The sequence below is a fragment of the Hibiscus syriacus genome, unplaced genomic scaffold (assembly GCF_006381635.1).
Source record: "Hibiscus syriacus cultivar Baekdansim isolate YM2019G1 unplaced genomic scaffold, ASM638163v2 tig00110429_pilon, whole genome shotgun sequence".
In the NCBI taxonomy this organism is placed as follows: Eukaryota; Viridiplantae; Streptophyta; class Magnoliopsida; order Malvales; family Malvaceae; genus Hibiscus; species Hibiscus syriacus.
Window position 1 is genome coordinate 2,450,086 of NW_024062733.1, and position 16,074 is coordinate 2,466,159.

The 16,074-nt window shown below is 35.9% G+C and overlaps 1 protein-coding gene and 1 pseudogene across 1 annotated transcript; one reads left to right on the forward strand and one right to left on the reverse strand.

Annotated features, from left to right (window-relative positions):
- The first annotated feature begins 1,344 nt into the window (after positions 1–1,344).
- Positions 1,345–12,631, forward strand: LOC120124942 (annotated as a pseudogene).
- Positions 12,632–13,680: 1,049 nt separating this feature from the next.
- On the reverse strand, positions 13,681–15,765 carry LOC120124716 (60S ribosomal protein L7a-2-like). Its single transcript, XM_039143314.1, has 7 exons — positions 15,684–15,765; positions 15,071–15,115; positions 14,778–14,979; positions 14,398–14,567; positions 14,204–14,344; positions 14,034–14,126; positions 13,681–13,946 (listed from the first exon to the last, which is right to left on the reverse strand). Exons 1-7 carry the CDS (start codon positions 15,684–15,686, stop codon positions 13,815–13,817), a joined length of 786 nt encoding a protein of 261 aa, XP_038999245.1. The 5' UTR covers positions 15,687–15,765; the 3' UTR covers positions 13,681–13,814.
- Positions 15,766–16,074: the final 309 nt, after the last annotated feature.

Sequence of the window (16,074 nt, forward strand, 5' to 3'; positions counted from 1 at the left end):
TGGTGGTTCTTTTGGGTCGTAAACATTGCCAACATGCGATTACTGTGGGAAACATCATTTTGGGGAATGCAGGATGAAATTGGGCACTTGTTATAAATGTGGGTCTGGTGACCATCATTTGAAGGATTGTCCAGAGATACTTCATTCTGTTCAGACGCCAGCTCGTACTCCCGCTCGTACTCAGAGTAATGTTCATACTCCAGTAGTGAGTCATAGTCGGGTAGAGTACCAGGATCGGCTAGTAGAGGCCGAGCATCTCAGAGTAGGGGTCCAGTCAGATCTGATGCCAGACAGCCTGCATTGGTTTACACTGCCAGACTTCGACAAGATCGTGATGGGCCTAATGTGACTGCAGGTACTGTTACTATTCATTCAGTTCCATACTTTGCATTGTTTGATAGTGGCTCTACCAATTCCTATGTATTGCATTCCGTTTCTGAGGGTCTAAATATTCCTGTTGAGAATACTGAGCATTCAATGATAGTTCAAAGTCCCTTAGGCAAATCCATCGTGTTGGATCGTATTTTTAGAGAGTGCCCTATAAAGATCAATGGAGAGATTTTCCTGGCTGACCTAATGGAGTTACCTTTGGAAGAGTTTGATTTGATTCTCGGCGTAGATTGGTTGGACAAACATCGAGTAAATATTGATTTTGAGACTAAGAGAGCTGTTCTGAAGACCCCGGATAATTGAAAGATTGTAATGATTGGGGAACGTCGTGGATTTCTGACGAATGTTGTGTCTGCTTTGGTAGCTGAGAAGATGATCAGGAAAGGTTTCGAGGCATTTCTTGCTTATATATTGGATACTAGAAGTTCTCAGTATGATATTGAAGGTATCCGGATTGTCAAGGAATTTTCCAATGTTTTTCCCGAGGAGTTGCCAAGATTACCGTCGGATAGAGAGGTTGAGTTTGAAATTGAAGTATATTCTGGTTCTACCCCGGTTTCAATGGCTCCTTATCGTATGGCCCCAAAGAAGCTTAAAGAATTGAAAGTCCAACTCCAGGAGTTGTTGGACAGAGGATTTATCCGACCCAGTGTATCACCGTGGGGAGCCCCAGTTCTCTTTGTCAAGAAGAAAGATGGGACATTGAGACTTTGTATCGATTATAGGAAACTGAACAAGCTCACGGTTAAAAACAAATATCCTTTGCCCAAAATCGATGATCTATTTGACCAATTTTGAGGGGCTTCTATTTTCTCAAAAATAGACTTGAGGTCTGGGTATTATCAACTCAAAGTGAAAGATTCGGATATTCCGAAGACTATTTTTCGAAATTAGTATGGGCATTATGAGTTTTTAGTGATGTCGTTCGGGTTAACAAATGCCCCTGCTGCTTTTATGGATCTGATGCATAGGGTGTTTCGACCTTATTTGGACCAATTTGTAGTTGTGTTCATCGATGACATACTGGTGTATTTTAGAAGTGAAGCAGAACATGAGGAGCATTTAAGGATTGTTCTACAAACTTTAAGGGAGAATAAGTTATACGCTAAGTTGAGCAAGTGTGAGTTTTGGCTTAGTGAAGTGACTTTTCTTGGACATATCGTTTCTGCTGATGGTATTCGGGTGGATCCAAGCAAAGTGGAGGCTATTCTGAACTAGAAGCAACCCAGGAACGTTTCGGAGATTCGTAGTTTCTTGGGCTTAGTTGGTTACTACCGTCGTTTCGTTGAGGGGTTCTCCCTTATTGCAGCTCCTCTGACGAAGCTATTGAGGAAAGATGTTCCATTTGTCTGGTCTGAGGACCAACAAGCTAGCTTTGAGAAATTGAAGATTGTTCTAACTCAAGCCCCAGTGTTGATTCAGCCTGAATCAGGGAAAGATTTTTCTGTCTACAGTGATGCTTCTTACTCTGGATTAGGCTATGTTTTGATGCAAGATAGAAAGGTCGTCGCTTATGCTTCGCGTCAATTAAAGCCGCATGAGCGTAACTATCCTATTCACGATCTGGAGTTAGCTGCCGTGGTTTTTGCTTTAAAGATCTGGAGACACTACCTATACGGAGAAAAGTGTTATATTTATACTGATCATAAGAGTCTGAAATATCTGCTTACTCAGAAAGAATTGAATTTGAGACAGCGTCGGTGGTTGGAGCTTCTAAAGGACTATGATTTGGAGATAGAATATCATCCAGGGAAGGCTAATGTAGTGGCAGACGCCTTGAGCCGTAAGGCAATATCAGATCTCAAAGCCTTATTTGCCAACTTGAGTTTATTTGATGATAATAGTTTGTTAGCAGAGTTACAGTTTAAACCTACTTTGGCAGATGAGATTAAGACCAAACAACTTCTGGATAACTCATTGCTTCCCATTATTGAGCAAGTTAAGCAAGGATCGAGTTCAGAGTATACTGTGGATCAGGATGATATTTTGTGTTTTCACGGTCGTTACTACGTTCCTAAAGATGATGAGTTGAGATGGGTTATTCTTCAGGAGGCTCATAGTAGTCCTTATGCTATGCATCTTGGCGGGGACAAAATGTACAATAATCTCAAGGAGCGTTACTTTTGGACTGGTATGAAAAAGAATATTTCAGATTTTATGGCGAGGTGTTTGACTTGTCAGCAGGTTAAGGCAGAGCACTAGCATCCATCTGGATTGTTACAATTAATTAAGATTCCTGAGTGGAAATGGGAGCGCATTACGATTGACTTCGTTACTGGTATTCCTTTGTCTCCTTCTAAAAAGGATTCTATTTGGGTGATTGTTGATCGACTGACTAAATCAGTGCACTTTATCCCTATCCGGATTAATTATTCCTTGGGCAAATTGGCTAAGTTGTGCATTTCTTAGATCGTTAGACTTCATGGTGTTCCGTTGTCTATCATATCTGATCGAGATCCAAGGTTCACTTCCATATTCTGGAAAGCTTTGCACGAGGCTCTGGGTACACGTTTGAATTTCAGTACAGCTTTTCATCATCAGACTAATGGACAATCTGAGCGAGTGATTCAGGTGTTGGAGGATATGTTACGGGGTTGTGTGATTGATTTTCGTGGTAGTTGGGAAGATTTCTTGCCATTAGCTGAGTTTGCTTACAATAATAGTTATCAGGCTAGTATCCGCATGGCACCGTACGAGGCTTTATATGGACGGAGATGTCGTACTCCTATATATTGGACTGAGTTGTATGATAGGAAAACTTTGGGTCTAGACTTGGTACGAGAGACTGAAGATACTGTTAGACTGATCCGTGATTGCTAAAGAGATGCATTTGATAGGCAGAAATCATACGCAGATAAGCGACGTAAGGATATTGAGTTTGAGGTTGGAGATCAGGTTTTTCTCAAGGTATCTCCATGGAAGAAAGTATTGAGATTTGGACGTAAGGGTAAACTGAGTCCGCGATTTATTGGGCCTTATTGTATTCTGAAAAAAGTTAGACCTGTTGCTTATCAGCTTGAGTTGCCTTCCCAGCTCAGTCGTATTCATGATGTTTTTCATGTGTCTATGTTGAGGCGATACCGTCCAGATCACATCATTCAAGTTGATGAGGTAGAGCTGAGACCTGATTTGTCATATGAGGAGGAGCCTGTTCAGGTTTTAGAGAGGGATGAGCGAGTTCTTCGGAATAGACGTACTCCAATGGTCAAAGTTCAGTGGAGTAATCGTAGTCCCTCAGAAGCTACTTGGGAGACATTGGAGTCAACGGAGGCTCAATTTCCTCATCTATTTTCATAAGGTAAATTTCGAGGACGAAATTTCTTGTAGAGGGGGAGAATTGTAACAAACCGAAAATTTGAAAAAAAATATATAATTGTAATTTGAGGTTTTAATTAAGAAATTTGGTGAAATTTAGGGACTAAATTATAAGATTTTAAAAATTTGTAGCTTATTTTAGAGTTAAAGAAAATTAAGGGACCAAGCCTTGAATTTACCCAAGAAAGGTTGGTGAAGTTTGGTATTATATACGGCAATTGGTTTCTGAAAAATCAGAAACCAATTGCTCCTAAATTGAGCCTAAACTCCCTTCCCCAACCTTAGCTTCCGACTACGATCCCGACGCCGTCCGAATTCCGATCGTCATTTTAAAACCACAATCGTGTTCGTTATCGAGTGAGGAACAAATCCCTTAAGTTAACTGAAGTGAAACGCTGCCAAACGCCGTGAATTTCAAGTCAAAACATCGACCTTTTTTTTAGCTCAATCGCCGAGAAAATCTTAAATTCATCGCCGATCGTTGCTCCGTTTACGACACCTCCCGCACCATCGTGTTCCTTGTGCTGTTCCGAGTCTGCAGGTGTCATCCTCGGTCTCCGTCGACGGCGACGCGTGGGGAGGTGAAGCAGTCAAACTTTTCGATTTGTTGAAAACGAGCTCTCCGCCGTTCAAAAATTTATACCGATCTTTGTAAGTATCTCGAAATCGCTCAAAATGATTTTTAGGAATTTTTCTGTAAATTTTCCGACGCTTATAGACCCCGCACGCGCCGCCACTACGCGTGGGGAAGACTAAAATGACCGGTTCAATCGATTTTTCAAAGGGTTTGACCGGTTTTGACCCGACCCGACCCGTTGACCGGGTGACATTTTGGGAATTAATTTGAAATGGGTGCTATTTTGGGAATTAATTCAAAAAGGTGCTATTTTTGAGAATTTATTTAGAAAAAAGTGCTATTTTGGGAATTTAATTCGAAAAGGTGCTATTTTGGTAATTATTTTAAAAATGGTGCTATTTCTGTAAAATGATTGACAGTTTGTTGACCACACCAGAACTTTGACTGGCTATTAAACAACCGTTAATCTTTTTCGAGAATACCTATCCTGATAATTTTTGATGTCTCGAATCCGTTTTTGGGGTCGGTTTCACAAAATTCAAACTCGAAAGTCTCCGAATCGTCAGTCAAACCCGTTGACTTTGATTTTGACCAATAATTCAAATTTTCGGAAAGTCATACTTTATGTTTTTCGACGTCCTGAATCTGATTCCGAAGTCCGTTTTGCCAAATTCTGACCCGAAATTCCCGAATCGAGCTTGTAAACCCAAAAGGCTTAATATTTTAATATTTTGATTATTTAATTGAGATTTGGTTAAGGAATTGATTCAATAAAAAAATATTTTATGAAGGTACTCATGTTTCACCTAAGCAAGGATCAATTAGGTCTGGTGTTGTCCGTTCGTTATATCAGCCTGAACCGCGTACTACGAGAATTACTCGTAGGTTTCCGTATATTATTTAAATAATATTTAGATTATTTATATTAGGTTTCCAATATGGATTTTTCCAATTCGTAGGATCTAGCGCCGCAGCAGAGCGTGATCGACAAAACCAGTAATAAGCTTCCCTATTTGATTTCTCAGATTGTTACAGGTGTGTTTCATGACCGTGTTATTTTACTGTTTTAAAAATATTGTTTTAGATTGGTGATAATTCATAATACTGTTATGACATGATACATGATACGTGATTCCTGAATATTGATTTCCTGATATATGATTTCTGTATTTCGATATATGTTTTTTTAAAGCATGAATTATTCACCAATTTTACTTGAATACATACTTGTTTATATTATTGACATTGGGGGGGAAATTGTTGGAGGAAGAATACTTGTAAGCTCCTCGGCTTTGTGCTCAGGGCCTTACTGGACGTGACGGGGTGTATGGTTATGGGGAACCTACATATTTTGTTCGTGACGGATGGAGGTAGTGTTCATATTTTAAATAAAACAAACATGTTTGATGAAATAATTTTACTGAAATATTTTATTAAAATATTTTTATACATTGTTTGAAGAACACTGGGCTTTTTATCTTATTCTATAGTTTTTACCCTTTTTTCAGATAATAGCAGACCGTAAGCTAGCAGATTTGGCATCAAGGGAGATCAACTACTTATTTTGTACGAACATGTATCTCTACATGTTTTCCGTTGTATCTGGTGACATGTATTTGCTGTCTTTTTGGATATATATTTTGTTTTGTATTATATCTAATGTATTATCAGTTGTTTAAAAAAACTCTGAATGGGACATGTGACCACTTAGGTTTGGGTCTATCTTACAGACCGGGTCCGGGGGGTTACAGTCGGTGACTGGCAACCTAGAAACTTACCCCAAAACATAGATCTCCATACCCTAAAATCGAATCCGACCTTCCCTCGTTCTAAAAGCTTCCCCACCATCCTAGATCTAGACTTTTACCTTCAGAAAATAGGTTGCCCGATGATGTTTGGAGGCTTCGGTGAACCAGGGTAATATTTCTCTCTCCGTTTCTTTTCTCCTTTATAGTTTTTCCGTTGTTGTTTGTTGGTTGCCCGAATCCTTTATGTTTTTTTTTTTGTCTGTTGATTGTTGGTTGATATCGTTCTTCCTCTTCTCTTGCAGGTAGGTTCCTTTTATAGGGACCCATGGTACACCTCTCGAACCGGTCAAAGGAGGGGCTTCCTCTGACTCACCGATCTATGGCGGTGATTAGGGGAGCTGCAACTAGGTGCATTAAATGCACCCAGATCTTTTAGATCTTGCCGGTAATATCGGCGGCTCACGTGGTGGTGGTTGTGACTCACCAGTGGCGACCGGTAAGGTGGTTGGGTGCATTAAATGCACCTAGATATTTTGGATTTGGTCGGTGTTGTGGCTCACATTGCGGTGGTTGAGTGGCCTTCACTAGAGGCGGTGGCTGGCGGGAACATTAGGGTAAAACCCTAGTTGATGAAAGATATGAACCGTTGGATCTCTTACAAATCCAACGGCTGAGAGCTGGCGGCGCTGAGACTTTCAGCAGAAACCCTAGATGGGTTTTGGGTCACCTGATCGGGTCAGAACTTGGGCTTCGATTCGGATCTTGGGTAACTTGTTGGGCTCCGGGTTTGCTTGTAACTGGGCTTTGGGTCTGCTTTGTAACTGGGTCTTGGGTGTGCTTTGTAATTGGGCCTGTAATAAAGTGTAGATTTTAATTATTTAATAATAATAATAATAAATAATAATAATAATAATTAGGACAAAAACCATTGTCTACAGTAAATCCTAGACTCAACCTAAAAGTTACAATTGAATCATAGTGGCCACATTAACCAAAGAAGTGATCTACTAAAGAAATGTGTTTGATAAATCATTTTTAAAAGCATTTATCAAATATAATATTAGAAATAAACTCATACAACAATTAAATAATGTTAAAAATAAATATTTAACCTCATACAATATAAAATTAAGACTACAACTCCAATAGTCAAATCGATCATACATCTGGATAATCTAAAAATGAAAGACAAAAACAGAGTAAGCTATAAAGATTAGTGTGTCATCTAGGTGCAAATAGATAATAATACTAAAATATTGATGATTCAAGCATGATGTGATAAATAATATAATAATTAGACCGTAGCTAAACCAAACATTTATCATTAGAATATCATAACAGATGTTCACAATTTTGCCTTTCATTTTGGATTAACAGGGTGAGAACATACCCACCAAAGAGAAACCCAAGCAGAAAACAAGAAACCGGATAGAGATGTTATCCTCCTAAGAGAAACTCAAATAGGAACCCAAACAAAATACAAGAAACAATATATGAATGCTACCTTCCGAAAAGAAACATAAACAAAATACAGAAAACAATATGGGGATGTTATCCTCCGAAGAGGAACCCAAACAGAAAACAAGAAAACACCATATGCATATTATAAATATTATAGCATTAATCTGGAGTCAGACATAATAGTGTAATATACAACAGAAAAACAAAACATAACATGTAAAGTACTAGGCCCTGCGAAATGAGAATATATATATATATGAGTACTCAAATAATATACCTAAACAAAAGTAAGTAAATAACAGTCAAGTGTACCTCAAATCGAACGTATAAAATCAAATTGAACAGAGTAAGGGTTATTTGGATTTATTGGAGAGCGATATAGAGGCACGTGGTCAATTACAGAACATAGTATCAAAAGTAAGATCATAAATTCTAAAATTTACTTAATATAAATGCAACATAAGATAATAAATGCTGCAAAACAAGGTTTTCAAGTCAAAATTTGGTGAATGAATTACGAAAAAAGACTTAGGATCGTAAAAAAAATAAAGGTAAGGATTAACGAAAAAAGTCAAAATCAATGATCAATGAATCACTGCGTCAACGGTTCAAGTTCAGTCAACGATTCAAAATCGATATTGTTAGACCAGTTCAAAACTTTAGTCAAACCAGTTTAACTCACTATATCAGTTTGATTGATTTGCAGGAAAAACAACTCCCACATACGTAGCGACAGTGTGTGTGGCGCATGGGACGGTCTTCGGTGGCCTGAATTTCACTATTTTTTTTCCAATTTCGTAATTTAAAGCGTTGGGAGTCACTTACCAGAGTTGGTTCACAACGATGAGCAACAGTGATATGCTTTTCATTAAAATACCAAAGCGTTCCTCCCCCAACTCACAAACAGAGATGAATCAGAAGGCAGTGCAAGGCTCGTCTGAACCGGGACATTGCAGGAACATAAGCACCGGCAGTGTTCTTCACCGTCAAGAAGCTCGACGATAAATCAAGCAAAAACAAATATGCATCAATTGTTTCATAAAATGGGAGGGAAAAGGAAAAGGAAAAGGAAAAGAGAATGGGTACTCTAATATCCCAATAATTAAGTTAATTATGCCCTTCATCTCCACCCTCTCAAAAGTTTGCAAACAAGTATTTAAATTTCCTAAGCATTTCATTTAACCCCAATTTTGTAGGTGTGACAATGCTATTATCGGACTCAAGATTAAATATGGTTCTCGGGAAAACACTTCAGACACCCTAGATTATCTAGTTAGCGGCTATTTGTGGCATAAGGACTATTCAGATATCCTATACTATTTGAGCACAAATACAATTCCATTTGATTCATTATTCATTCATTCGAAATTCGCAAGTTTGATATATACTCGAAGGGAGTAATTTGAATATTGAGAATATGGTGCCATTGATAAGCTAAGTTTGTATAAGTTTTACTAATAGAAATCAAGTCCTTGAAGTAACCATTCGTACATGATTAATTAACTTTTTGAAGTGATTAATTAATTGATAAACTTTGATGATAAGTTAATTAATATGTTTATGTTATGTCTCTATATTCTTTTTTTTTTTTTATGTTTATGCTTGTGAATTGAATGAAGTATAATAGTGTAGGTGTTTACTATGGAGCTTTTGAAGCTTGGTATTTGGATTGTTTTTGTTTTCAAGTTAGTAGATTTTATTTGAGTTAGAGGAGCAATATCAATGAGGGATCTTCAACGTCATCTATTGAAAGTATATTATTTAATTCTTGAGTGGACATATTCTTAAGACCTTTCTAATATGCAATATGTAACTATTATTATTCTTTTGATTTACACTATTTCATATTCAGAGGTTTGATTTGTATAATTATTTCATCTATTTATACATTGATTTACTCAATATGAATGTTCTGAAAAGTATTGTACATTTATGGTAAAAAAAATTTAAAGGTTTAAATTTTGTAACAGTTTAAGACTATCATATATTGTGAGTCAGGTTTTGAATTTTTTTTACGTAAACTAGACATAATTATAATTTTAAAAAATATATATCCAAAAAATAAATTTTAAAACTACAGTATTATATATATAATATATATATATATATATATATATATACTATTTTCTTCTTTATTTTTTTTATGTCAATCAATTTTTTTTTTCTAACTTGATGAAAGTTGACATTTTCAGAATTACAAATTTTATTTTTACCATATTTTCTTTACCGTAACGGGCGTCGGACGGGTATTATTAATTTATTAATAATCTAAAATGATTACAATTTATAAGATTTATGTTTATTTAGATTTTTTTTTAGTATTGACAATATAGATATATTTTGTATTTTTAATTTATTGAGACCATCCTAAAGATCTATCTTTTGTACAAGTATTATTAATTTATTAATAATCTAAAATGATTACAATTTATAAGATTTATGTTTATTTAGATTTTTTTTAGTATTGACAATATAGATATATTTTGTATTTTTTTTATAAACATGTGATAAATACAATATAGTGTATATTCAAAAACTTTCAATAATTTGATAAAGAATGTTTATATTCTTAAATATATGGTATTCAAACTCAGTATCTCAAAAAATAAAAATAATCTTTCAACTACTAAGATCGTTTAATTATCAATAAATAGATATCAATGCAAGTTGTTGAAAAATACTTCTAACGAACAAAATGTGATTGTATATAATGACTGATGTAAAAGTTTATGTTAGGAGATGCAAATTTAAGAAGTTATATTAAAAGTTTTAGAAATGTAGATTTATAAAATTTTAGAAGATATAAAATTAAATAATTAATAAAAAATACATTAAAATCTAAAATACGAATTTAAAAATTTTAAAGATATGAACGAAACCCAACACTCCCCGTCCATTCTGTTGTATACACCGAATGTTTTGAGAGTAAAGAATCCAATGTTAGCAAGTAAAAGAGATGCCAAGTAACCAGAATAAGATGACAGGTGTAAACGCATAACGTGCGTGTCAAGCTCATGTGTTTCAGCCTTTGCATTGCCCAATTTGGCTCATCTTTTAATAACATATCAAAAATCTCTTCCAATTCTGAATTCCATGTTACATTTTTAGTACCAACCATGGATCTCATTCAGAAGTAGGGAGAGGGTAAAAAAAATTCGAATCCAACGGTAAAATTGAAAATTGAATTAAACGAGGATGGAGAAAAATCATTTATGTTAAACGGAGATAGAAATGGGGACGGGACGGGTTTAGTAATCTCCGTCCCTATTACTCGATTATCCGGCCCGATATCAAGCCCAATATCTAATCTGATAAATATTAAAAATAATATATTTTATATATATATATATATATATATATATAATATATATATATATATATATATATATATATATATATATATATTTAATATTATATTAAATTTATATATATTATTATATATATACCCGGCCTGATACCCGGCCCGAAACCCGTTTAAATAATCATTTATGCTAAACGGGGATACCAGTTTTCCCGTAGTTTTCCCCGATTACCCGATAGGGATCCCCGTTTAAATCCCGTAGTTTTTTAAACAAAAACAAAAACGAGAGACAATACCCGGCCCGAACCCGACCCGTTACCATCCCTATTCACAGGTTCTGAACCTCGTGGCTTCTCCATTCACCTTCTTCTCTTTGCTCTTTATATTACCACCATTTTATCTCTTCAAGTCCTTCCTTTTCGTCTTACACTCCCTTTTCCCTGAGAATCTTGCAGGCAAAGTTATCCTCATCACCAGCGCTTCTTCCGGCATTGGAGAGGTAGTCAACTTTCCATCCATCGTTTCTCAATTTTCATGACACAGCTTATGGACTTTCCTTTTTGGTTTTGCAGCATTTGGCATACGAGTATGGGAGGAGATTGGTGATAGAGTTCGTGATTTGGGGTCTCCCGGTGTTATTGTGATTCGAGCCGACGTTTTGAAAATCGATGACTGTAGACGACTTGTTGATGAAACTGTGAATCATTTTGGAAGATGTAAGTCTACAAACATAAAGTCTTCTCTCTTTGTATGCAGTTACTGTTAATTGGGCATGGCCTTGTTATGGATACAGTGGACCATCTGGTGAATAATGCTGGAATCAATTCAGCCTGCCTCTTTGAAGATGCACCCCCAAACATGGCTAATTTCAGAACTATCATGGTAAATGATTTCTATGTTGGATTTAAATTTTTGCAGCCTGCTGTCGTGTTTTCGGTTGCATCTCTATTTATCGCAATTTTCGTAATAGCAGATGTTATTGCGGTCATTGTGAGTATCTCAATTTCGCAATAATGGTTTCAGATGATATATTTGCCGATGTATAATGGCAGCTATTCCGATATCCTGACCTCTCTACCTCACATGGGTGTCTTTTGCAGGACACAAATTTCTGGGGCTCAGTTTATACGACCAAATTTGCAGTTCCACACCTCAAGAACAGCAGAGGCAAGATCGTTGTCATATCGTCGGCAGCTTCATGGATGAATGATCCTAGATTCAGTGTCTACAGCGTAATTTTTCTCCACAAAATCTGCGTTATATGATAATGAGTAGTTTCTGATTCTTCAATGACTAAATACATCTCAGGCAAGCAAAGCAGCTTTGAACGCCTTCTTTGATACATCGAGGATCGAAATCAGATCATATGTTACAATAACAATTGCAACACCTGGTTATATGAGTCCGAACTCACCACGGGCAAAAATTCCTTCAGACAGATGGAAATTTAAAGTACAGCAAGACCTGAGAGATGTAAACTTAGCTACCCTTTTTAACTCGTTCTATATTCAGACCATTTCATGATGAAAATGTGGCATTTTCCCCCATTTTTGAATAGGTTCAACTAGGTCCGATCCCAGTCGCATCACTCGGTGGTTGCGCAGAGGCGATAGTGAAGAGCGCGAGCCGGGGCGACCGGTACGTGACGCAGCCTTCGTGGTTCAGGATGACCTACCTGTGGAAGAGCTATACCCGGAATTGGTGGAATGGGGTTACAGATTTTTCACTCTTGGAGCTCCACAGCAGGAAGCACCCAACAAGAAGATATTGGATCTCACTGGTTTGAAGAATGTTGTTTATCCAGCATCCATCAGATCACCCGAGATTAAGACAGGTTAATTAATGTCTAAATTAATCTGCTGTTAATGTTTAATCATTCATTAGTACTGTGGTTAATAGCTTTTATCCATGTATGTCCGCAATAATAATAAACTGTGTATGGCCTTGTCAAAACAGCTAATGAACTTGAATTGTGTCGTCTGCTTAAGAAATATTTGCTACTGCTTAAAAGTTTTTCATTTCCAACTGTTTTACTCAAGATCGTATGTTCTTGAATGAAGCTCAAAAAATGCGAGTGAAAGAAATCAAAGAAAAGTAAACACAGTTCAAGAATACGAGTGAAACTGTGAAAGAAGTGAAAATTTTAGAGTAAATTATAAATTTTATCATTCAACTTCATTTTATCGTCTATTTTACTCACTAAACTTAAAACGTTTTCAATTATGTTTTGCTCTCGTCTATTTTATTAATTAAACTTTAAAAAATTTAATTACTCTCTCTTTTATTTTGTACATTAAACTTTAAAAGTTTTCAATTATGTTTTACTTTCGTCTATTTTATTCATTAAACTTTAAAGAAATTTAATTACCATCTCTTCTATTTTACACATTAAACTTTAAAAGTTTTCAATCTCCTCAATTTTATCATTGAATGTATCGATTTTCAATTTCATCGTTGAAATTGACATTAGGTTTTTTGGGTTATTGAACTTTATCCTCCTATTTTAGTTAATATACCGTTAAAAAGTTAAACATCGTTTTAAACAATTTTTTTCTAATTTAACGTTATTTTGTATTTATATATAACGCATTTTAAAATAAATTCAACAAAGAAATCGAAATGATTAAAAATACAATGAATGAAATATTAACACCGATTAGTCTTTAGTAAAAAATGATTAAAAGTATAGTGAGTGTAAAGATTGAAAAAAATTTAAAATACAGTGAGTAAAATAAAAGATTACCGAATTAGTTAGTAAAATCCAGTTGCCGAATTTGTAATTTACCAATATTCTATATAACAAAAGATTAAATTTCGGACAAAAATAACATAGTGAGCATAATTGATAGATTGGAACTAATTGATAATCCATTAAAATGGCACAAAACTTTAAAACAAACAGCAGCTCCTCGATGTATTGAAAGTTGAACTAGAGAAGATAAAGATATTCCTCGGTCAAAGGAGTGAATCTAGATAATAAGAGTTGATAGCTAAAGGAACCTCTGAGTAAAAAATGATGATCTTAAGTCATCCTTTGTGCTGCTTCCTTTGCAAGAACCTTCTCCTTTGCCTTCGTTCTGGCTTGAGATTTCGACCCCATGATACCACCTCCCCACTTCTTCCTGTACTCGTCGTACTTGTCGTTGAAATTGGCCTAAAGCATACATTACACAGTTATTATATGCTAGGTATATAACTTGAATCGAATTCAATTTGAAAATACTTTGGATGTGATCCTTACCTTGATGGCCTCAAGGATTTTGCTGAAGTCTAACTTATCCTCATTCTTAACTGTGGTCAAGCACAAGACAGATGCAGTTTTCTTGTGGACAATCTGCAGTGGTATAAACACATATAAGTGACCTACTTAATTAACTCTACAACTGAAAGAAAAACACAAAAGACGATTACCGATCCCAAACGTGATTTCCCCTTGACTATGCAGTATGGCACCTCCATCTTTCTGCACAAAGCAGGAAGCCAGACAACCAACTCTATGGGGTCCACATCATGGGCAACTGTGCCTTGTTCTACAGGGGATAGCATAACAGACTCAATATTATATACTAGCTAAACTGATGAATATAAAGAAACTAAAGTGCAACCTGTTCAATAAGGTAGGTAACATGGTTAAGTCCATATTTCACAACAATTGGTTTCTTAGACTCGGGAGCTTTCCCATCAGCCTCGGCCTGGGCCTTTTTCAGGAGACGTTCCTTCTTGGCCGCCTTGTCCTCTGGCCTGTACTTGAGGAGCAACTTGAAAAGACTTGTTGCTGCAATTGGACATAAAATAACAAATCCAAAACCCTTATCATTATATACGGAAAAGGAATTCAGGTGAAAGGAATGTGAAACTGAATAAAACAGGGATGAAAGAGGCAAAGAAGTAAAAATGAAATGATACCATCAGATAATAGAACAGACACATAAACAAGCATGCTTACATGAAAATAAATAGAAATAACAAAGATTTTATCGCATACCAAGGTTCTTATCAAGGGTCTTAGTAAACTGGTTCAATGCTGGTGGGACCTTCAACCTCTGCTTAAGGATCCTCTTTTTCCTTTGAATGCGAACAACCTTAGGCCACTTGACAAATCGATGCAGATCCTTCTTTGGAGGGAGTGCCCCTCCGATACCAAACTGCTTTGGACGCTTCTCAAACAATGGATTCACAACCTTCTCCTAATTTACAAATTCAAAAGAATAATCAGATAGTGAAACCACAACCAATTTATTTCAGGATTCAGATGGTTAAGAAAGCGATGAAAATTACTTGTTTCTTCTTGGTCTTAGCAACCTTTCCGCCTCCCTTTGGGGCCTGCAATTAACAACATCAATAGAAAAACCAAAAAAGTGAAAGCTTTTAAACGAGTACATCAATTCTTAATTACGTTCAAACTTCAAACCATTACACTCATATCACTGGACTCACCATTGAAGTCCTTTAAACAATTGGTAAACTTCACTAAAGGAAAACCGATATCTTTGGGCAATTTCCAGCAAAGGACTTATAGTACCACAGCTTCTTCAAAACTTAATAAGAAACTAAAAGATTACTTCTTTTAGCTGTGAGATTAATGTTAAACTTTCAACTTAATAACCCTTAACCACACGCTCCTAAATCATAAAAATAGCTGTCATTGATGATAAAATGATCGTTTTCCACGAAAATCTATCAAAAATCATCTGAAAACCAAGTATGAACAGAAAACCCTCTCGATTTCGAATTTTTAACCTGGTTCTGTATAACATTCAATCTAAACAATACAGATTTACAAGGCTCGGAGAAGTGCATCTAAAGTACTTACATCGACAAATTGGAAAAAAAAAGCAGTGAATAAAAAAGAAAGAGGAGAAAAATAATTTGAAATGGGTTTCGGACATACCATTTCTGCACTTCCTTAAGCTTCTTCCAAGCTTGTGTTGAATAAGAAAGGACCGCTAAAGAAAACCCTAGAAAGAACGCAGCGGCAAAAGCGTAACAACTGGGGTTTTATAGAAGAAGGACAATGTTTGGGCTTCTGGCAAAACAAATGGGCCTAATGGTCCTTACTCATCAAAGCCGACGTTCCCAATGATTTTTGGTTCAACTCAACCTACCCAAATTTGATTTAAATAGTAAAAATAATTAAATTTTAAATTCAATTGTAGTATATGACTTAGTTGTAGCGGTGTGCAAAATAATATATAATGGTTAATCATAAATGTTAATCAATATAATCATTATATTTTGTAGGTTAATTAGCTAAATAGTTAAGGTTAAATGGTTTCAATTAA